Below are 23,719 nucleotides of genomic sequence, written 5' to 3' on the forward strand. Positions count from 1 at the left end.
ATTTCCATGAGGATCTGTGCTCGGGGAGTCAGGAGAGGAGTGTACCGGTTGAAACGTCGGGGCGGAGAACGAGGGCGTAGGGCGCCGTGGTTCCTCGCCGGCGACAGGCTTCTGCGCCGACGTTGAGGCGTCGGGCTCCTCCTCTGGCGTGCCTCTTTTCGCCTTTTCTTCCCGAGCTTTGGAGAGATCTCGGCGGCCTCCTTGCTCCGGTGGGCGGCCGCCTCCTCGGCGTCCGCATACTGGTTCGCCCGGGACAACAGCTCCGGGAAGCTCCGCGGCAGGCGTTTGTCCAGGGAGAAGGTGAGTCTGCCCTTTCGGAAGCCACGCTTCAGGGCTGAAAGAGCCACCTCCTGGCTCAGGTTCCGGACTTCCAGCGTAGCCTTGTTGAAGCGGGTAAGATAATCCCGCAAGCTTTCTCCCTCGTTTTGCCGGACATCAAAGAGGGAGTCGGAGACCAGTCGCCGCCGGCTACTGACGGCGAAATGGGTGATGAAGAGGCGAGTAAACTGGTCGAAGGACTGGATTGAGTTAGCCTCCAAGCCGGCGAACCACGCCCTTGCCGGGCTACGGAGGGTCGCCGGGAAGGCCTTGCAGAGGAGAGGATCTGATGCTCCGTGGAGGAGCATAAGGGTCCTGAAACTCTCGACGTGATCCCGCGGGTCCTCCGCCCCGTCATAGGGCTCGATCGCCGGCATTTTAAACCCCGGCGGATTCGGGGTCCGCAGGATCCTCGAGGCAAGCGCCGGCTGGGAGGAGATCTCCAAGTCGGCGAAGGGATCTTTGGAGTGGCCCTTCAGGACCTGGAGTTGTCGGTGGAGATCGTCCACCCGCCGGTCCAGGGAGCGCGACCGATGGGTGGGAGACAAGGAGCACCGAGAGGGGACCGACTGGAGTGCGGGTTCCTTGAGGACTGGGGGGTCTGGGAACGCGCCCGGGCCCGCCTCTCGTACCCCGCGCAACTCCGATGGGAAGGTCCCGGCAGAATGGACCGTGCTCGAGAATCTTCCTCGCGCCGGCGCTCCTCCCCATGGGAGAGGAAGGAGCGCGGGTTGAGGAGGACAGGTGAGCGCTCAGGGAGCAGCGGCTCCTGGGCCCGCTGCGGCGCCCGAGACATCACACCCTGCAGGTTCTGCACTGCCTCCACGAGGGTGCGAACCTGCTGGGCTAACTGGTCGAACTGAGCGGCTTCGACCATCTGAATGGGAGGTGGAGCGGTGGAGTGTTGCTGAGAATGTGTTGGAGACGCAGCGGCCTCCCGGCCGGAGGCGCGAGAGGCCCCACGACCGGAGGCATTGGAAGCTCCACGACCACCTCGCCGTGCCATTACGATCGCTCTGAGATTCGGTGCCCTTCCTCTAGCGCCAACTGTTGCTGGTGGTCCAAACCGAGAACGATTGGCACAGCGGTGTGAACGGGGTTCCGTTTGAGTTGCCTTGGTTGGTGTTGATTGCGCTCCACCTTCCACCGGGAAACCTGCAAGCAAGCCTCGCACCGCCACTGGGGTAGTGGGGGCCCTCCGACGATCAAGTCAGAGGAGATTGGAGGAGAAGGAGAGATAATAGTAGCAAGTAAGAGAATGCACTGGAAGTTCTTGCTTACCCCCCCTCCTCCCCCCAGCTGCATATGTACCAGGCTGGGGGGTCTTTCAGGGGGGTTCGTCATCGTGGGGCACGATGGAGCTGCCACTAACACGGCCGTTACAGGGCGTCGTGGGGCAGCGCTGGGTACGGCCATGACAGGGCGTAGTGGAGCTCCGCCTTGTACGGCTGTTACAGGGGATCGTGGAGCAGCGCCAGATACAACCGTTGCAGGGAGTAGTGGAGCAGGAGGCTGCAGCGTGCCTCTGGGGAATAGCCTGTCGTTGTCGAGAGATGTCCGACTCGGGGTCGGGCTGCGGAGACGAAGATGTCCGACTCGGGGTCGGGCTGCGGAGACGAAGATGTCCGACTCGGGGTCGGATTGCTGGATCAAGGGGCAGCCGACTCGGGGTCGGGCTGCGGAGCCGAAGATGTCCGACTCGGGGTCGGATTGCTGGATCAAGGGGCTGCCGACTCGGGGTCGGGCTGCGGAGCCGAAGATGTCCGACTCGGGGTCGGATTGCTGGATCAAGGGGCTGCCGTAGTCTTCCTGGGCGCGCGTGCCGGTCACGTGGGGCATGGTGGCTAAGTTCCCCCGTAACAGAAACTATAGAAGCCATCATGGCTAGGATGGTTAGAGAAAGAGAGAGAGGAGAAAAATGGATCAATCTCACTATGTACATCATGGGGGTTAATTGGAGGCAAACAAATATTGTTAGGGAATCGACTAATCATAAAAGGATAGTCACAAAGGATTGGGGACCAATTTTACCATGAATAACATTCGTCCATGAGTTATATGGAACCAACATGTGATCCCTCCATGGACTTGCATGTAAGAAAAAAGGGCCATTGACTGGCCTTGGAATTTGTAGTTCCTCTCCTATGCCACACCACGGTGCACCATGCATTGTGGAGAGGGATCGGAAATTAAAAAGCACCTAGTCAAGTAGACTAGATATTAGAAAAAAAAGATGAGAAGGGATTTTTTTGTTATCGTTTGATCCACCAATATACCGGTAAATAAGTTTTTCAAATAAATTCCACCAGTAATCATTTAATTCCACCTATAACTTTTCTTTCTCTACATTAATGATCTTTGTCAAATTCTCTCCCCCTATACACCCTCCTCCTTTATTCTTGTCAGATTCTCTCCCCCTTGGCCCCCTCTCCACCCATTCATTCTTTCTTTGTATATACATGGTGTGTTTATTTATAAGGGAGTATCTTCAGCCTCTCTAACCTGTAACAGGAGCGAATGGAAGGAGAAGTTCGTAAAGTGGATGCATCAGCATTCAAGGAGTGTGTCTCTCTTGTATGGAGACACCCATATGTTCTTCGATTGGCCTTTTCTGCAGGAATTGGAGGCTTACTCTTTGGTTATGACACTGGTAACGATCATATATAGATAGCCCAATATTTCAGTTCCTCTAATTTTCTTATATATTTGTTTTTGCACTTCTTTACATCATTTTTATCTTGAAACTTTTTGTTTCTTTTGAGCAAAAGAAAGCCAATATTTGTTTTCAAAGCAGAAGATTGATGCAATAGTAGCAAAACAATGTATTTCACTGATAAAGTTTATACAGGATAATAAGTCTTTTTTCCTCTGAAGAGTTCATAATAGTAGCAAAAGAACCAAGATCGCTTGTGTGATTCTCAGGTGACCTTACTAACTTGGTAAGCTAGCACCTTCTCATATCCGGATGGTTGCAATACAGATTTTTGATTATGGTTTCCCATATGCCAGCTAGAAATTCACATCAAAACCATTAAATCAGTTCTTTGTCAGAATGCCCAACTTATATCTTGGACCAGGTCAGGGACAGATACTTCTTCTTCTTCTTGAGAAACTGCTAGACTGGAAATGGACTAACCATTTCATCATGACAGAGGACAACATATTCTAAATGACTTCTCCCAACTAGGTTTCATGCAATGGTTTCAGAATATCAACTACAATTCCGACTAACACTGTTCAGAAATTCAGATAACTAAAGTATTTATAAATTAGTCTAGTGGATCACAATTTTTATCATCGGATGAGAAGTTGACTGTCTAATACAAGATGCATTACTGAAGTGATGAGCAAAACCTTGAACAATAATTTCCTTTCATAACACAGCCTCATCAAAGCCCACCCCTTCCTATCTAATGGAAAGCTACGTAAGCGGATGATGGAGGTCAAGTCAGGCGCAAGCTGTCATTTGTTAGTTGTCTCTACGTGCGATCGAAGTAAATTAACGTTACTAACTGATGGCATGCTTCTTTCAGGAGTAATTTCTGGAGCTTTACTTTACATTCGCGACGATTTCTCTTCAGTCGACAAGAAGACATGGTTACAGGTATGAGCCCCTCCTTATGACTTTGAAGCTTGGTGTTTTATTGCTTCAAATGTTCTACCTCTACCCGTTAAAAATCTTTTAAGATGGATTAAAAGGTAAGGCAATTATCTTCAAAAGATGGAAAAGAATCAACTACAAATCTCCCTATGCCACCCACCAACCTTATGAATTCAATTAGAGATATCCTCTTCATGCATCAACTGCAGCACCAAATTAGTCCCAAGACTTCCTTGTGAGGGGGATCATTTGAAAAGAGCTGATGCTATAACTAGTATATTTATCTACCAGTATGAATTAACTTCAGATTCTCAACTTGTGGTCTCCCCTGAAAAAGTCGTATATTTATCTGCTCTAGCGAGGACTGGTTCCTTAATTTGCATGAAAACGCAGGAGGCTATCGTGAGCACAGCAATTGCAGGGGCGATTGTAGGAGCGGCAGCAGGAGGATGGGCAAACGATCGCTTTGGAAGGAAGACTTCAATCCTGGTTGCCGACTTCCTCTTCTTTACAGGTGCTGTCATCATGGCCGCCGCTCCAAACCCGGCGCTCCTCATTGTAGGCCGCGTCTTTGTCGGCCTCGGTGTGGGGATGGCATCGATGACATCGCCACTCTATATATCGGAAGCCTCTCCAGCAAATGTTCGGGGTGCGCTCGTCGCCACCAATGGCTTCCTCATAACCGGAGGGCAATTCGCATCCTATCTCGTCAACCTGGCCTTCACTAAGGTGACGCGGATGGATGCAACATTATCTCAAAAGTCTAGAAATTCTGATCGGAGAGAGAGAGCTTATCGGATGGTTCTCTTTGTTTTCAGGCACCTGGAACATGGAGGTGGATGCTAGGAGTTGCTGGAGTTCCGGCTCTGCTGCAGTTCCTATTGATGCTGCTCCTCCCTGAATCGCCTCGATGGCTTTATAGAAAGGTTTCAGTTCCTTGCATGTCCAAGAATTACTATTATCGCAAAATATAGATCATATGCCTACTACCTTCGTGCTTTGCTTGAAGCAGTGTCATATAAATTTCAGGGCAGGGAAGAAGAAGCTGAATCCATACTGAGAAAAATTTATCAAGCTCATGAGGTTGATGGAGAGATCGGAGAACTCAAAGAATCCGTAGAAGCCGAGATGAAGGAGGAAGGATCATCTGAGAAGATCGATCTCAAGAAGCTGCTGAAGACGAAGACTGTGCGGAGGGGACTCATCGCAGGAGTCGGGATACAGGCCTTCCAGCAGTTTGTAGGCATCAACACGGTCATGTACTACAGTCCCACCATCGTGCAGTTAGCTGGTTTTGCATCAAACCAGACAGCACTCGCTCTCTCTCTCATCACATCCGGTCTCAATGCCATCGGAACGATCATTAGCATCTACTTCATCGACAGGACGGGGAGGAAGAAGCTTTCCATCATCAGTTTATGCGGTGTTATTATCTCCATTGCAGTTCTTTCAGCTGTCTTCTATCAGGCGACGGCACACTCGCCGAGTGTCAGCCGGCAAGAGACTCCGCATTTTGCTCCCTATGCCTGCCCAGAATATCGGTCAGCCTCGGCTTTTTCCTGGGACTGCACGACGTGCTTGAAAGCATCATCCCCAGGCTGTGGCTTCTGTGCTTCCGGCGCTAACAAGGTAATAGAGACTCATCACAAACACTTGGCTTGGATTCCTTCTATCGTTCCAGAGTTCAGTTACTTGTTGTTACCCGAGCTGTCTGTCTGTGTTTTGTACTTGAGTTCTTCTGATTGCAGTTATTTCCTGGAGCATGTTTGACTTCAAATTCAACCGCGAAGGATATGTGTCTTAAGGAGAACAGGATGTGGTACGAGAGAGGATGCCCAAGCAAATATGGATGGTTGGCATTGGCCGGATTGGCACTATACATAATCTTCTTCTCTCCAGGGATGGGCACTGTGCCATGGATTGTGAATTCTGAGATATATCCTTTGAGGTTCAGGGGAGTTTGTGGAGGAGTTGCAGCCACTGCTAACTGGATCTCTAATTTGGTGGTTTCACAATCTTTCCTTTCCCTCACAGAGGCAATTGGGACTGCATGGACCTTTCTGATCTTTGGTGTCATGTCGGTGGCGGCGCTGTTCTTTGTGTTGATCTTTGTGCCAGAAACTAAAGGGCTACCAATTGAAGAGGTGGAGAAGATGCTTGAGAAAAGGGATCTTCATCTCAAGTTTTGGAAGAAGCGGTCAGTTTAGATCAAAGGAATTCAGGACTGTGGGAAATGAATAATAAGCCAAGAACTTGGCAGAAAACACAGAACAAACAATGCATGAGAGATATAGAGTTTCTGTTTTTAATATTGTTGGCTGCTCTTATTGCATTGCTTTTGTTTATATTTAAGGGAAAAAAAGAACTAGACCGAACAGCACATATGATGAAAACCTTTTGTTTTTTGAAATTCTCTGTAAAATCTTTTAGTTTTTGGAAGCAAAGATTTATTGCTTTAAAAAAACAGAGAGTAAGAGCAAGGATGTCAGTAGTTCTGTGCAATGCTAACTTCATCATCGATCACCATGCGATATTTAATTAATCTGTGGAGACAAGAAAGCATAAAAACAACAAAATGACCAAACAGGCCCTGAGTTTCTTTGGAACTTTTAACAGAGAATATTAAACACTACTAAAGCCTCACAGATGCTATGGAATAACAAATATAATGGTGAGATTATACAAGATACCTGGGGAAGTTTGCTTCGAGAATATTAAACATGAGTGCTAAAACACCCAACTTCTCAAGAATAAAAATCTCTACTCATCCTTGCAACACCAATCATACTGAGGTTGGTTATCGGCAAAGATAGAACTACCTTTTGTACATGAAAGGGACAACAGAATGTCCTTTTATCATGTCCAAGGCTAGGTTCATGTAGCCTAGATGATAACTGAGTAATCCTGTCAAGTCTTGACATGAATAGAGAAAATGATCGCGCTGCATATGACCAATCCTCTGCTGAAACTCAGCGCAGTTGCACCACCTTCCCTATCACCTTGCATATGAAAAAGAAGAGGTGTTCCGACCGAAAAAACAAACAAACAATAAGAGAAGCAGGGTAGAAAAGAACCACGAGCAATCCTGTCACATCTCCTGATGAACAAATGTGAACATGAATAGAGAAAATGATCGCCTTTGCATACGGTCCATCCTCTACTGGTCCCTTGCACCACCTTCCTCTCTTTTCACCTAAAGAGAGGGGGAAGAAGCTAAACCATGAATTATTTTCCAAGAAATCAAAGCAACTCAAAAGGTACTGCTGCATGCTTGCTCACCTAGCCATGTGATTAAATGGCAGGCAACTCTACAATGGGGGAATAAACTTGCCATAATCTTAATATTCCAAAAAACTTTAACCAGATAGTAACACAACATAACAAATTCAAAAATTGCTTGAAAGCAGATGAGTAATCTTATTGCAACTGAAAATGCAGCCCTTGATAAACGCGTCAGTTATGACTCTATTTTGAAGTCCCTTGCATCAGGTACAATGATGATTGGCAAGGTAGATTCAACATGCAAAACAACCAAGCACAACATAAATTGTCCTCAATCACAGACAGGATGTTTGACAGTTTGTGCTCTCCCAACGTTCAGAACCCTAAATTGAAGAACTATTGCAGCCTGTGAGACCAGATACCTAAGCTATATGTTCAGCCAAAGTTAAAATCTTGACATGCTTCTTCTTCCTAAGCTCATGGGACACTGGTCCAAAAACTCGGGTGCCAATCGGCTCTCCCTGCTTGTTAACAAGGACTACTGCATTATCATCAAACTTGATCTCACTGCCATCACAACATCCCCGGTGCATGGCAGCATGCACAACCACACCATACACTACCTCTCCCTTCTTTACCTTACCGCGAGGTTGTGCTTCCTTTATGGATGCAATTATAGTGTCACCCAATCTTACTCCTCTCCTCCCCTTCAAAGCCTGTACGCACATGACCCATTTTGCACCAGAGTTATCCACCACCTTGAGATTGGTCCTCATCTGTATGAATGTTCTTTGTTGCTGCTGCAGCATAAAGGAGATCATTTAGGTATCATTAACTAAGTACCATGCATGCAGTGATGATTGGGTTTCCATCTAATGTATTTGTCTTATAGATATGATGGCATTTCAAGTTAGCTATTTGTCATCTTATTTGTGCTCAATGATAGACTAATTTATCTGTAATATGGCCATCCTCCTCCATAAAGAATCATCACGAACTAGTGAGAATGTGGAATTGCTAGCCAGTTGCATAACCTTGAAATGCATAATTCAAGAAAACATGTTTTGCATCCACAAAATGGTCTTTCAAGTTTTTGGTCCAGCTCCCTTCCCACACTTGCCGTACTGTGCAAAGCAATAAAATAACATGCTTACCAGTCGAGGATGTATCTCTTTTCAGTTAATTCCCATGACAAAGTTGCATACATACCTCAGCTGCTAGCCAAGATGTAATCTAAACCCAACGGATCTTTCTTCTTTTCTATTATAGACAAGTGCACTAAAATGATAAGCAGTTCCAGTTTAGCAAAAAAATGAGAAAAAGATAGTAATAAAATTACCATCAACCCTCTCTTCTTTAGATCAGGGTTTAAAATGGAAAGGTGCATCATTTATATCCAATATTGGATCCAGAAACTCAGGTGCCGGTTTAAACTTGGATGGCTATTAGATATCTCATAGGGCTTGTTTATGACCAAGTCCCTGAGTTTCTACAACAATTCAAGAAGTTTCTTAGGCCTACTCATTAACTTATCCAGATCCACTTAGTCGGGCTTGCCTTTATCGTTGGCTGCCAAATTTGTTCACTTGCACAGCCCACGTGCCACTTCCCATGAAGTCTACTCTTCAGGCATTTCGCCAAGCATCTCCTTCTCAGCTACTTGAATACTGGTCAGCCATTTATAGTCTAAAACTTCCTCACCCTAACCACTCAATCAATTGAAAACATTTCAAATTTTCGAACGAAAAGACGAGATTAAACAAATAAACATTTTCATCTGACCATATCATTGAACATCTACCTAAAAACCACTTGAACCAGTCCACTACAAATAACTTAGATATTTCATCAAACAGTTCCACGACAAAGCAGCTTTGCTTTGTTTAGCTGATATACCTCAGCAATCCAATTCATTCTTTCCAACCCTTTACTTTGTATTCCTCCCTTTCAATCATCTCTCTTCCATCTAGCTATTCAAAGCCCTCCATTTGATGGAATCATACCACCAGTCTCCATGATCTTTAACTGTCTATCTAGGCCTTGCATCTTTATTACTGAAACTCTCCCTATTCCCATATTGACACCAACGCAAGCGAACAGAGCAGAGTTCTGTCCCTACTCCCCACCATGAACCATTAGGAATTTGGACACAAGACACTGACACCAGTGAATAATTAAAGAAGAGAATAAAGCTCCATAGAGAGAGGAAATAAGAGCATGCTCTTACCTCCCGCCACCCCGGTCGACATTGCAACGGAGTTCCAAGTCCAAACCTCCACAAGCTCCCGCTAGAATTGGAAGTCCAGGACCAGGCCCTACCGCTACAAAAAGAGAGAGGCTATTTATTTAGCGTTCCATACGGGCCGTTCACTTGGGCCGTTTTCCTAGCAATGGGGAGGTTAGATTCAACATTGCTTGATGTCTGGTAGTTCTTAGTATTTCAGTTCATGGCTGACTTGGGAATTGGATTTCTTATAAAAGAGGACACAAACAGGGTGATTCTTGCTCCGGTTCGATTGTATCTTTTGCGCGAAAGAATGATTCATCCTTTTTCATGGCATTAACTGTTGGATTGCGCAATGGCTGCTTTAAGACCTGTGTAGGCAGATGGAAGAAAGAGTTTAGATTGCTTTGAGATCTGTATACAGTCTGATCTAATGTCTTTTTACAATCCCATATAATGCTCAGCATGCTAAGAAACTCAATGGTCAAACACATTGACTGGTTCCATATATGATAGATTGTAGAGGGTAAAAATCCAAACCTGAAAGGAGAAGCATCTAGTTTAATTAACTGGTTCCACATCAGATCATGAAATGCAATTTGCCTCTAGCTAAGCTTTCATATAGGAAGATTTTGGGGCCAAAGTAAATATCATATATAATGTTTTGCCATTCTCATCTAACTCCAATGTTTTCTCTAGCAGTATTTTAGGACTAATCTTAGAAGTTGATCAAGTATCATCTTGATAATTTAATGATGCCTATCAAATAGTAAAGATTCTTTGAAGATCTAGCATTATAAAAAAAAAAAAAGTGCACATCAATCGAGCATTGTACATCTGATGTTTGGCATGCAATCCAGCTGGTTGATATGGTGATCTTATTCCTAACCTTGTCCATCCCTCACCGTAGTGGCCAAAGTTGTTGATATTGAATTACGTGATCCTCTTAAATCATAAAATCAACTCTAAACCTTAAGATCCTTTCTTTCAAGCCTTGCAATCATGCACTCTATAACTATTTGGCAATGTTTGAAAGTAGAATAGAGGGGAAAGGTCTCTTCACCCACTAATTCCATCTCTTTTCATGCAAACATTTGCATGCGCTTATGGAATAAACCACTTTGCGGGAGGACAAAATGAGTATTTTGGAAAGAAATAGTCTATCATAAACACTTTATTTTTTTTTCTTAATTCATTTACAAGACTTAACCAACAGAAGCATAGCTTCAAGAAAAGAAGATGGAATAATTTAACCAACCCATTCCTCCCCCCCACCATCCAACTTTCTCCGCTTCACCAAACTATTCTAGATTTTATACCAACCCATTCCTTGGCCCCCAACCCCCCCAACCAAAAAAAAAAAAAAATCATCAATTAGACCATAATTATGTGAAACATAATTGAGTTAGTAAAAATAGCACAGTTGTGCCAAAAACCAAATGGAGATAAAAGAAAATTTTCTCTAAAAAAATAAGACATTAAAAATATTTAATAATAATTTATTTTTATGAAAATTTAAAAATAAATTGAATGATTATAAAAGCATCATGAGTAAAGGGCATAGAATTTTAGAAAAGCCTAAAGAGAATTGATTAGTTTATGTGAAATTTTTTTTGCCATCTTTCTCCTTGTGAAGACCATCCAACCTAAGGGGTTCCCCACTTATTCTGGTATGGTCTGTTCTCAGCTCTATCTCGATATATCTCCTTTCCAATGCCATCGTGCCCATAGTTTCGCTAAGGGTGATGGAACATCTTATTCGGAGCTTCCTCTGGAGTCAGCGAGGGGGAGAGAGGGATGTGCACCTGCTTGCCTAGGATGTGATCAGTGAGCCGACGAGTGATAGTGGCCTCGGGATCTACTCCTTACTTGAGCTGCGCGAGGTACTTGCTACCAAACATGCAGCTAGGTTTCTCTTTAAGCCGGACAGTTTGCGGGGCTCCTTGATGTGGGGCAAGTACGGGGAGTCGACAGAGACTCCCGTCTTCCGCACGGGTCACTGCAATTCCTTCATTTTGAGAAAGATCTACACTCGGGGCCCGGAGGTTCTGGAGGCCGTCAGATGGGAGGTCAGTGATGTGCAGGCAGTTGATATCCTTCAGGACAATTGGCTAACAGCGATGCCGCTGAGTGGGTGGCCCACTTTTCTTGATTCGGTGAGGCTAGTGAGAGGCAGAGTTAGTGATCTTTTTGTCTCGGGGGAGCAGAAGTGGGACACGAACCTTGTTCAGGAGGTTTTTGGAGAGGCACTAGTTGAGCGAGTTCTAGCTATGCCAATCACCTTAGAGGAGAGGGCTGACAGGAGGGTTTGGAGTAGCTCTGGTAGATCGAGGGTGAGCACCCGGGACCTCTGAGGGCTGATGGCGAGGGCCTCGACACGGCAGGTAGAGGGAGCCTAGATCTGGCGGCCTCATATCCATCCTTGGGTTGCCATGTTCATTTGGAAGGTGGCCTGGAGGTGCCTACCAACCGAAGGTGTGCTTGCGAGCAGAGGGATGAGAGTTTCCCCCGCCTGTGGGGTTTGCTCAGTGATGGAGGAGACCATTTGCCATGCCCTTTTTTGTTGCCGTGTGCGGCCCAGGTTTGGCAGTGCGCAGGGCTTGTCCTCGACGTCAGGCGGGGCAGGTCCCCAACGGAGGTTTTTCTCTTGCAGCTACTGGCGTCTACGAGAAGGCCTAACAAAATAGATTGGGGGGTCTGATGCGCCTATTTGGCCTACCATACTTGGTTGGATAAGAATGCCCAGGTCTTCGAGGACAGGTGAGGCTACATCCAAAGGTGGTGGGAGCTAGAGCCTTGCTTTGTGCATCGAAGTTCATCAGCAATGCACTAACTTATTCTCCTGTGACGGCTAGGGACATATGGGTCTCTCATCCAGCTGAGTCAGCAACTAGGTTTGTCTATATTTCTTGGGAGCCCTCACCCTCTTATTTTTTTTAAGGTAAATTTTGATGGCAGTGTTGTAGAGTGAGGTAAGAGGGAGATGTGAGCTTTATCATTAGAGATTACCACTCCAGATTTATAGTGGCTGGCGGTCGACGAATCTTCGACACCTCTATCAGTGGAGCGGAGCTATGGACGGCGTGGGAGGGGCTCTCCTTCGCAAGGAGCACTCTGGGTGCGGAGAACATCCATATAGAGGGTGACTCGGCTGCAATGATCGAGGAGATCTGCGGGCGACTCTCTGAGTCGAATGGGCAGTCCTTGCTCCGTGACATACGACGGATAGCAGGGAATTGTTGCTCCTTCAGGGCCATACATATGTATTGGGAGTCCAACACAGCTGCTGGGTGGTCTTCTACGTGGTGTAGCACTCGAAAGATTTTCTTTCGATGAATCTAAGTGTATGTTTCCTACTCAGTTAAACAGTTTTTTTTTTTTTTTTTTGTGACTATACTCAACTCTGTTAGGTGTGAGGAGCCGGTGTAAAAAAAAAAAAAAATTGCCGCTTAAAGTCGTTCAATCATTTCTCATAGAACTTCCATTTGCCAAAAACTACAAGACAGATAAATACATTTTTAAAACTAAAGTCAAAACTTAATCAGATTAAATAAATATTCTGAATGGCATCCATGTGAAATATTGAATTAATGTCCATCTTTTCAGGTCCTCGATTTCTTCGCACTGGCTTTTTCTAATGGAGTCAGAAGGACCGCATGAAACGTACGCGCTCACTCTCAGACACAGTGGGAAATAAATCCGCTGCTATAATTGCACCGCCATGCGCCCTGTGCTACCCCAACGGATGGCACGACAAACTGATGGCAGGATACGTTGCATATCCTGATTGGCGGTGTACAGAAATTGCTGTTTTACCAAAATAGCAATCCGTTTATGGAGTTTAATAAGGGAACGGCCGTACGGACACCATTGGTCCCATCCATCAGACGGCCAGGATCGTCTAATTCCCTTCGGACTCCTAATCATTGTGATGCGGAGACACGAAATCCTAGCCGAACATTCGCATCACTCGCGTTGATTTCCAGGATCTCCGAGCGGCATCAATCGCGCTCTAATTACGGTAATTTAGCAAGCGTGCTGAAGTTTTCGAATTTCAAAAACAAAAACACCCTAACGGTCGACTCTCTCTCTTCCTTCTCCAAAGGAATTCAATTCGTTCTCCTCTAAAGATTAAAAAGCCCTTCTTTGGAGATTCCACCATTCCCCTTTCGTTCTTCTCTTTTCTCATCTTTTTTTCAAATCCATTCCCTCCATCCCTTCGCGTCAATCTTAGTTTCCATTAATCTTTAACCCTTCTTGGCATTATTTGCTGCTCCTTAGGGAAGTTCCCTTTCGGCTAAGAAGGAGATTTCTCGCATTGGGGGAAAGGGCAAGAAGTGGAGAAAACCCTCCTCGTAACGCTGCGATCGGTACGTTTTCTTTGCCGTTTTCTTGCTATCTAGATTTGTTTGGGTATCTGACAAGGATACAGCATTTTAAGGGAAGGGGAGAAGTTTAGTGTTCGATTGATTTGATCAGTTCGGAATCTTGGTTATCTTGTTCCTTCTTTATTTTATTTAATGACCATTTTCAGGTGATTCTCGACGAAAAGAAATCGAAGAAGCTGTAAACATGGCTGAAACACGTGATCTGAACCTGTATGACCCGACCGCTGGTAAGCTCATTGAGTTCTTTGATGCAGTCCGGAATTAACAATCCTATCCGACCTTTCCTTGCTAATACAAAAGATCTAATGATTATTAACCATCCCTATGTGGTCGCTACTATTGTAGATTTTCTTTATTTTAGAGGATTCTTGGAAAAAAAAAATGCGAGTTTTAAAGAATTCTTGAAGCCATCTTCTGCTTAAATAGTGGGAATTGTGCAACAGTTTGGTCCTTTGGTTTGGGTTCTCAAGGGGTAGGGCATTTGCAGGCGGTTCCAATTTTATTGGGTTCTCGACGTCTCCAGATCTCACTGTCTGCACCAGTCCGCCGGATATCCCCCGTGACCAGATCCAAGAAACGCCGGATTATATCAGGAGAAGCACTCAGAGGAATAGAATTGCTCCTATGGAGCTATTTTCTGACAGAGAGTCTGATAATTTTAGACCTAAATGGGGCTTTGCTGCAACAATGCCAGAATCATCTCCAGAGATGCGATCTTTGAGTAGAAATGAAACTTTAGAAGTTTCTCTTGATCTTGGAGTAATACCAGATGTCCAGGATAGCCTGATAAGTATAAATGCAGGTGGGATTGATGAATCCATTGTTTGTGGTGGTATTAAGTACCAAAAGGACAGCTTCTATACAGGTGGAGATGTTATCAGGAAAGATGCAGCAATTGGGGATGGCAAGGAACTGGCATTGTACCAGTCTGCTCGAGTAGGGAATTCTTCGTATAAATTCCAGAACCTGGAATCAGGAGATTATCTTGTTGACCTGCATTTTGCTGAGATCATATTCACTGGTGGCCCACCAGGAATGAGAATTTTTGATGTCTTTATGCAGGAAGAGAAGGTAAGGAAGTTCTGATGCGAGTGTGTTATTTCTGTTTTTTTTTTTAAAAAAAAAAAATTGCCCTCATCCCTGTTCCATGCTGTTTTATTAATCTGGAATTTTTGCAGGTTATCTCTGCAATAGATATCTATGCACAGGTTGGCTCAAACCAACCACTTATTTTATCAGCTCTGAGAGCTTCAGTTGTCACAGATGAGGGGTTGACAATTAGATTTGAAGGGTTAGTAGGACAACCTATTCTTTGTGGCATTTCAATAAGACGTGATTGTTCTGAAGGTAGAATTTCCTTTTCCGAGTCTTTCCTTTATTGTTTCCTTATTCGAGTGCTGGGACTTATGGTTTCAACATCTTGTAAAAAATGTTTTCCTTGTAAGTTTCAGGAAAGAGTGGTGGAAACTTAGAACCAATATTGGCCACAAAGAAAGAAATATTAGAGGTAGGAATGATATAAGGCTACCGTTATCTTGTTTCTAATACATGTTCTAATAAGTACCATATAGCAAAACTAGCCTATGGTGAATGATTTCTGAAGTAAAATGTTGGATATTGCAGAAACAATGCAATGATTGTAGGCAGCTGAAGCAAGACTATGATTTGCTCTTGAAGGAGCAAATAGAATGCAAAAGAGCAGTAGAGGATCTAAAACAGGAGCATGAACTTAAGAGTAGAGAATGTCAGAAGGCCTGGACATCACTGCAGGAACTTCAGATGGAGCTCATGCGCAAATCAATGCATGTTGGCTCTTTAGGTATCAAAGTTTTCTAGGTTATGACTTTCTAATTGAAATTCTTTCATAGGTAACACGTAAGCATCTTCTTGTTGCAGCTTTTGCTGTAGAGGGGCAAGTGAAGGAGAAAAGTCGATGGTTTCAATCTCTAGCAGACTTGAGTGAGAAATTTAAAGTACTTAAATTTTTTATACGAGTTAATATATAGTAATTTTACTCTGCCTCCATCTCCTGTCTTTTAGTTTCATTTGCATAAATGGTTCAGGAGTAGGCATTTATTTCCATTCTTTTAAATTCAGTAACAAAATATGAATGCAACAGTTGCTGAAGCTCAAGCATGCAAAGCTGTCAGAGGAGGCACTAGAATACAGGTGGTTCCTTGCAGATATTACCAATATGACTACTACTGTTCAATCCACCGGTAAGTTTGCCTATCTAATATGTCATTTCCTGGTTTCTTAGTCATGTATCTATTTCATTATAGCAATTACGATTGGTGAAGAATACATGACATTGTTATCTTCTTATTGGCAGTGGATCATCATCTCAACTTGGAAGAGGAGTACAAAGACCTTAAACTTAAATATGTTGAAGAGGCAAAGGAAAGAAAAGACCTCTACAATAAAATCATAGAGCTAAAAGGTTTGTCAAATTTTTGATTTAGAACAATATGGACTGAAATAAATGAGAGGCATACAGCTTACAGCAAAACTATTCATGTTGCAGGAAATATCAGAGTTTTTTGCCGCTGCCGGCCTCTTAATGCTGAAGAAATTGCTGGAGGGGCTTCTGTGGCTGTTGATTTTGAATCTGCCAAAGACGGTGAACTTATTGTCAAAGGCCATGTGTCTTCCAAGAAGGTCTTCAAGTTTGACAGTGTCTTCAGCCCTGAAGAAGATCAAGGTAATCAGTTGAAATCATTTTTCTTTTTTTATTCAATAACATGGCTTAACTAATTCATGGACTGAACATTATCTAATCTCATGAACAGAAAAGGTTTTTGAAAAAACTGCACCTCTTGCAACATCAGTGTTGGATGGATACAATGTCTGCATATTTGCTTATGGGCAGACAGGAACTGGCAAAACATTCACAATGGAAGGAACTGAAGAAGCTCGAGGAGTTAACTATAGGACTCTTGAGGAACTCTTCCGCATTATCAGAGAAAGGCAAGGGTTATTCCAATATGAAATAACTGTAAGCGTCTTAGAGGTCTACAATGAACAAATACGTGATTTACTTCTAATGGGATCTCAGCCTGGAGTTGCTGCAAAAAGGTAATAAAAAAGTTAACTTCTGTCAGAACTTTTCCATCTGAACGTATATGTGAAATTTGTTATTATGCTGTTTATTGACAGGCTAGAAGTAAGGCAAGTTGCAGAAGGAGTTCATCATGTTCCAGGGATGGTCGAAGCTCATGTGAGCAACATGGATGAGGTCTGGGAAGTGCTACAAACAGGCAGCAAAGCCAGAGCTGTGGGCTCAACGAATGCTAATGAACATAGCAGTCGATCACACTGGTTATTTTTTTTATTTTAATTTATTATGATTTCCCAATTAGACACAGTTGAAGGCTTTTGTCTGAAATGCCTCTTTGCTTTCAGTATTCACTGTGTGATGGTAAGAGGGGAGAATCTGGTGACTGGAGAGTGTACTAGAAGTAAATTGTGGCTTATTGACCTAGCTGGAAGTGAGAGAGTGGCAAAGACAGATGCTCAAGGAGAACGACTGAAGGAGGCACAAAACATCAACAAATCACTTTCTGCACTAGGTGATGTAATATCTGCTCTTGCAACTAAAAGCCCACACATTCCCTTCAGGTTTGTAAATAAAGATTTTCTACAATAACCTAGTCAATTTATCTCAAATTGCATGTTCTGAAATATAGTCTCCATCTGAAAATATGTAGGAACTCAAAGCTTACCCACTTACTTCAAGACTCTTTAGGTACTCTTTTATTCCTCTTGTATTTCTTGTTTTCGTATTGTTTTGTCATTTTTGACACTTCCTATCGGGTTTTAGTGTGACTAAGTCCAGAGAAATAATTCAGGTGGCGACTCGAAGACTTTGATGTTTGTGCAGATCAGCCCTAATGAGAATGATGTGGGAGAGACTCTTTGCTCTCTGAATTTTGCTAGTAGAGTGAGGGGAATTGAACTTGGTCCTGCCAAGAAACAAGTTGATGTTAGTGAACTTTTCAGATACAAACAAATGGTATGAATATTTACATGGAAGAACCTAGTTGTCAGCATTTAATGACTTATCAGGCTACTGCAAAATGAGTTTCACTGTTGCATTTCGTGCATCTATTCTTATAACTCTCTATCTTCTAATTGCTAGGTTGGGAAGGCTAAGCAGGAGAGCAAGAACAAAGATGCCCAAATAACTAAAATGGAAGACGGAATTCATTCTCTTGAAATGAGGAACAAGGCAAAAGATCTGGCTATTGCAAATCTTCAAGAGAAAGTATGAACTCATTCCTATCTTATTTTATCCAAAAATATGTTGGAACAGAATGACTGAACTTACCACGTACTGACTCTCCATTGATCAGACTTTCATTTAATTGGTTGATCAATAATTGTAAATAAACAACTATCTTCTTTCTAGTTGTCATTTACTTAGTCATACCTCACAATTGAATCATATCTCAGGCACCCTCAGATTATACTTTATAAGTTCTGGTGTGTAACACAAAGTTTGAACACGTGAACTTTGTCTTAGACACCAGAACTTATGAAATATAACCTGGGGTTGCCTGAGGTTTGGCCCATATGAACTATCTAGTTGCAGGAGATACAACGCAATCAGGTGTAGGCAGGCTTTCATGTTCAGCACTGTTAAAAAGGCAAAAGTTTTCTTTTTTTGTTTTTAAGGGAAAACAAAGAATGCCATATGGGTTCTCTAAACCTTGTTGTCTAGCTGAACTAGCATCTTATTATTAAAAAAAAATATGACATTTTTTAATTTAGTTAGTCACCCTTACCTGCAAGTTACTTGGATATGTTGAATATTAACTGTCTCGTGCATATAATTGACCCTTAAAAAATGTTAGACTTGGCATGGTAATTAACTAGTACTTGCCATGACAGCATAAACGCACATGCTTGTGATTTATACTCCTTTGCTATATCTTCATTTGGTGATTGGACAACCTTTCAAGGTCATTCTGTTTTCACTTAAATGGGATAGTCCTCAGGGTGTTTTCAGGGGATCTAGCATTATAATGAACATGGAGAAACCTAGGCATTTTGTGTTTTGGTTAATAAGGATGACTTTTCTTTTACGACATGTATGTATTGAGACCAAATTGTTATTATAGCTGGTGTGTGTTGTCCTAAAGACCGCTTTTGTGGGAAATATCTGTAAGATAATACTTAGATCTTTTGACTAGGTAAAGAATGAAGTTTTTCATTAAAACTAAGCTATAAAGCCCCAATCTTGAAGCCCCACCTATGCAGGCCAAACCAAGCAAGAAACAATAGAATCCTAGAAGATAGCCAATAAGGTCCACCATGGCACAAATGCAAAAATATAATATATGTTACTCCTAGGCTGCCTCTTAATCCATAACCTTTATAAAAATACTACTAACTATCATCCAGACTGTAACGACCTACATCCTTTTTGGTTGAGTTCCTGGGTTATTACAATGGCATCAGAATATACCCGGCCCATGGCCCATGTGGACTAGAGAACACTGCAACACAACCCTTTTTGGGATCAACAATTGGCCGATCGTGGTGTTTGTCATTAGATTTGGTTAGATTTAGACTCTTAGCCTGGTAAGGAGATGCTAGTATTTAAATAGGAGAGGAGGATTTGTCCAGGCATGTGTTTAATCACACATTGGTTGTGCGCTGGAGAGGTCTTGGGTACTTATACAGGGATAATGCCAAGGAACCAAAATAGCACCTTTTCGGCTAGATTTTTATGGGTGAGATCCTAGATTGTTAGACAGACCTTCCTAAGGTGCCAGCAAATCATTTTTTCTCATTTAAATGCAATGTCAGTTGGATGCTTTATAGTTTTCAAAATTTTTGAAGCATTGACACTTCTATACCATTGAACATGAATGCCAAGTTCGGATTCCCTTTGCACTCTAGTAGCGAAATGTCTTGACACTTTTCATAGTTTTTTGGTGCATCTTGTCAATTTTGTGCATAAAATCTTGTGAAAACTTAAGTAATGAAGGATATTAACTTGAAGTACCAGGAAGTTGTAATTAAGTGCCATACCTATCATTATGTCATATACTATAATTTCAAACATTGTTGATAGTGCAACTGAATAGTCAAATTAGTTTACTAATTAACATGTTTCTGTTCTAGCTTTGGCTGCTTGACTCTTATGAGTTGTTGATGGATGCTTCGAGATGCTTGGACATTGGCACTGCAGCACCAAGTATCTTTAAATACTGCCTTGTGAATATGATGAACCTTGAGATAAATTGCAGCAAGGCACATGCATGCAGGAAGTATAACAAATATTTGTAAATGTTGAGTAGCAGTTGATCTGTTCTGGATAGCTTTGCAGCTACCTATTTATACGACATGAACAAGTATTATTAATTTTAAAACACCCTTTGCTTTACAAAGAAAATATCATTTTATATCCCGAATTTAGCTTGTTTACTTGTTACACCTTTTCCTTCCCCTTGACCATAACGAAATAAAACCACTTTTTGATATTTCCCACTTTCTTCAGAGTGAAATCATTTTTGCTCCTGGTGCTAGGAAGAAGAGAATTTTGTCTCTCTCGCAAGTGCAATTAATTTATGTCCTTTTCTTGCACTGGAGGAGAAAAAAACAATATCCACTGTTTATAAGAAGTTGAGTAGAAGCAAATTATTTCCTATGTTGCATATCTAATTGCAGAAAGTGATTTTTATAGCATCAACTTTTTTTTTAATACTGGTGCATGTCCTGTTTTGCTTGTTTCACTGGCTAAATACTGTAGTTGTTTGATTCTGTAATAACAATCATATCGTTATTATTCTTTTGGAATTAATATCCTAGGATCTTTCTAATTTCATCAGCCTTGGAGGTCAAATTAGTAATAGTTTTGCTCAGAAATTAAATCCTTTTTTGGTTTTCTCTAGAGCTCATTAGCTTACACTTTGTTATGACTCTTGAGAGATTATATCAGCAAGTGCTGAAGTTTTAGTCTATTTTGCAGGTTAAGGAGTTGGAATCACAGTTACTAATTGAACGAAAGTTGGCAAGGCAGCATGTCGATGCCAAAATAGCTGAAAACCAACTGCAGTTGCAGCAACTAAAAGAGCAAGAAGATCCGAACATATCATTGATGAATCCTCAATCAGTTATTCGACCAATGTCAGAAAAATTTCACAACCATGTTGCAGAACAAATTGCAGCAATTAAAGAGATAGGTAATGGAATGCGACCGCTTGTTGAGAACAACATGAACAGGCCTATGATGCTACCTCCAACCGACAATAACATTCTCAAGTGTTTCCCATCACCAAATGACAAGGAAAATAAGCCAGAGTTGGCTGAAGAGCACACCCCAAGAAAGGCCAGTAGAGTTTCTCTTTTTTCTACAGCTCGCCAGGTTCCAGCCACTCCAGTGCCCCGTCGTTACTCGCTTATTCCACTTCCTACCTCGAGAGCAGTGGTGGCACCGCCACCACCATTGCCACCTACCATGGGCAATCTTTCACCACCATTGCCTTCATCATTGCTAACCATCAATGGTAAAGATGGTCCTCAGCCCAGAAGTACGAAGAAGATTAACAGCATACTTAGAAGAAGCCTGCAAAAGAAGGTAATCATCAGATCCCCGTTGCCGCAGACAATTAGAAGGGGAGGTATTGTTGGAGGGGCAGAAAAGGTCCGGGTCTCAATTGGTGGAAGTGGGAGGAAGGCAAGGAGATTGCCCGTAAATAATGGTACCAAGGCCGACAGACTAACACTGCAAAAGCATCAGAAGGAAAAGGAGAAAGGCTGGAATCATAGAACAACAGCGAGGAACATTTGCTGATTTGTTCATCTCATTTTCCTTGATGATATTATTCACAGTTCATTTAGGAGGGAGATTGATAGTTTGTAACTAGCCCCATTGACCCTGTTGTGTGCAGTCTCTTAACCAGCAATGTTGCTCTAAGTCCTTGTTTCTTCTTGTATGTAATGAAAATCACCATATATGTGAAGGTGGTTTCTAACAGTGCAGAAATGTACGCCTTTATTTTCTGTTCGAATCAAATGGAAAATTTGCAAGTTATGGTGTCTTCAAATAGACAACCGGGAGCCCTCATCTCTGTACTAGCAAATAAAAACTCCTGCAGTAGGCTCAATTTGAGGCTTCCTTTTTCAACAGCTATGCAGTTTCTTTTTCAATTAATTTTCCTCAACTGCTTATTGGTGATCCATCATCAATCATATTTCACAATATCCTGTCAAGAAAGTAAAATGATTTTGTGGCATTGATCTCGCAATTCCATATTGTCAACAAGCTGTTACATCTCTTTCATATCTGGCAAGAGCAAAAGTATGTCAGATATTAATATATTTATTCATATCTATATTTTTCAGTAGATACAAACACGGATTCAGATATCTAATGAATATCAAAAGTAGCATCCTTATGGATACTAATTTTGTAGAGTGCACATCAGTATTTGATCACTGTCATATGTTTACATAAGGATTCAATATGTGGATGACGAACCAACGAAACTTCATGATGATCTTGCATGGCTATTGCTTGCACCGCTTGGCCTGTTTAAGTGAGGTTCTGATCTGAAATTTTGTACAATATAAATGAATCCACCAATTTACATGTGACTTGCAAAGAAATCGCATGACTCATACAAAGCTATAAAATAGCTTCAACGAAGAAGGAATGGCGAATTCATTTAATTAAGGTCATTACTACAAAACCAAATAAAATAAATGTTCTTTTTCCCACTCATTTTATGCTCATGTTTCATCATACAATACCTCCCCCCTGATTCTTGGCTCCACTCTTAATGTACAAAAACATAGGTTATTGGAATATTTCAAAATTCCAAGTCTACCCTTCTTTGTCTTTTGTCTATTGTCTAGTGTACTTTTTTTAGTCTCACATTGGAAAGAGATAAAACTCAAAAGGTCTTTATGTAGTCTTCAACCTTTTAACTTGTTGAAGCAAAGAAAGTAAGTAAGTCATGCGCTCCATGAGCCCAATGGAGGTCCAAGGCAAAATTAGCAGATTCGATCCAGAAATGTGTTAATTGGGCATGTCGCACTTGATTATCGCGCAGGGGGACCCCCCCCCCCCCCCCCCCCCCCATTTGGTTTTTTGAATTTAAATTTAATTTTATAACTTATCTTTCTATCTCTCTCTATGTTCCCGAGAGGATACTCTCTCTCTCTTCCTGCATACCTGCTATGATTCATTTCTCCGAACGACATCTATGACGAAACCCTTTTGGTTTTTTTTTTTTGAAATTGTTTGTAAAATTCTATCTTCAACATAAAAGCAAGAAATAACAGAAGTTTTATGCAAATGCTATCTTCAACATAAATCTCCATGTGGTTTTTCACTAAAACTGTGTGAAACAAAAGCACAAAAATGATGCCAAACAAACCCTAAAATGCTTGATACTACAACTATTTTTCAAAGATAAGGAAATCAAAAAGTTCAAGATGCCTACATAACTAGTTTCGTAAAGCAGGTGGAACGGTTTGCCCATTATAGCTAACGACCTCCGAAATAACTTGTTTAGAGTTTTGTTTCAATGTTCATTGTTAAGGGGCATCCCGATGGTCATTAGCATCATCATTTGCAAGTATCAAGTCGACAAATGATATGTTGAGCAAGGGATTCTCAGTTAAGGCTTAAGATTTGCATTTGCTATTACATCAGCGTCATAATATTTATGATGCAAGCTCGAGGGTCTAGTGCAAGCTTTAGAGTTACCCAACAGAAGTCCAAGCAACTGATGTAAAGAAACTAAATCTGAAATCTAGAATTTGAAAGAAATCATTAATAAGTTATTCAAGATATTTTTTAGAAAAAAATAACCAAAAAATCTGCAAATATTGTCGATATCATAGAATATACTGATTTAATATCACTCGAGACAATAACAATCATGATATCAGATCTATTGAATTGATAATATAAATATCAATCAAAATAAAATTATTATTTAACACATATCT

General features: G+C 42.1%; 4 protein-coding genes across 5 annotated transcripts; 3 read left to right on the forward strand and 1 right to left on the reverse strand.

The window, feature by feature from the left end:
* Nucleotides 1-2,835: 2,835 nt before the first annotated feature.
* LOC120104095 (probable inositol transporter 2) lies at nucleotides 2,836-4,765 on the forward strand. Its single transcript, XM_039114627.1, has 3 exons — nucleotides 2,836-2,968; nucleotides 3,852-3,922; nucleotides 4,211-4,765. Exons 1-3 carry the CDS (start codon nucleotides 2,836-2,838, stop codon nucleotides 4,763-4,765), a joined length of 759 nt encoding a protein of 252 aa, XP_038970555.1.
* A 39-nt stretch (nucleotides 4,766-4,804) lies between these two features.
* Nucleotides 4,805-7,111, forward strand: LOC103703690 (probable inositol transporter 2; the record flags this gene model as incomplete). Its single annotated transcript, XM_039114552.1, has 1 exon — nucleotides 4,805-7,111. A coding segment is annotated over one exon (885 nt), but the record flags the coding sequence as incomplete, so codon positions are not given.
* Nucleotides 7,112-7,118: 7 nt separating this feature from the next.
* On the reverse strand, nucleotides 7,119-10,263 carry LOC120104096 (50S ribosomal protein HLP, mitochondrial-like). Its single transcript, XM_039114628.1, has 3 exons — nucleotides 10,255-10,263; nucleotides 9,369-9,479; nucleotides 7,119-7,941 (listed from the first exon to the last, which is right to left on the reverse strand). Exons 1-3 carry the CDS (start codon nucleotides 10,261-10,263, stop codon nucleotides 7,564-7,566), a joined length of 498 nt encoding a protein of 165 aa, XP_038970556.1. The 3' UTR covers nucleotides 7,119-7,563.
* A 3,210-nt stretch (nucleotides 10,264-13,473) lies between these two features.
* LOC103703722 (kinesin-like protein KIN-14R) lies at nucleotides 13,474-21,790 on the forward strand. Of its 2 annotated transcripts, none has more exons than XM_039114553.1 (17): nucleotides 13,474-13,735; nucleotides 13,900-13,980; nucleotides 14,241-14,824; nucleotides 14,932-15,100; nucleotides 15,199-15,260; nucleotides 15,377-15,572; nucleotides 15,650-15,726; nucleotides 15,873-15,972; nucleotides 16,086-16,193; nucleotides 16,278-16,454; nucleotides 16,543-16,828; nucleotides 16,910-17,071; nucleotides 17,156-17,371; nucleotides 17,461-17,498; nucleotides 17,602-17,765; nucleotides 17,892-18,017; nucleotides 20,730-21,790. In XM_039114553.1, exons 2-17 carry the CDS (start codon nucleotides 13,938-13,940, stop codon nucleotides 21,552-21,554), a joined length of 3,333 nt encoding a protein of 1,110 aa, XP_038970481.1. In that variant the 5' UTR covers nucleotides 13,474-13,735; nucleotides 13,900-13,937; the 3' UTR covers nucleotides 21,555-21,790. The 2 variants fall into 2 exon arrangements, with proteins under 2 accessions (XP_038970481.1, XP_017697414.2); XM_017841925.2 differs by having other exon boundaries at nucleotides 15,205-15,260.
* The last annotated feature ends 1,929 nt before the right edge of the window (nucleotides 21,791-23,719 follow it).

The sequence above is a fragment of the Phoenix dactylifera genome, chromosome 16, assembly GCF_009389715.1.
Source record: "Phoenix dactylifera cultivar Barhee BC4 chromosome 16, palm_55x_up_171113_PBpolish2nd_filt_p, whole genome shotgun sequence".
NCBI classification, from domain to species: domain Eukaryota; kingdom Viridiplantae; phylum Streptophyta; class Magnoliopsida; order Arecales; family Arecaceae; genus Phoenix; species Phoenix dactylifera.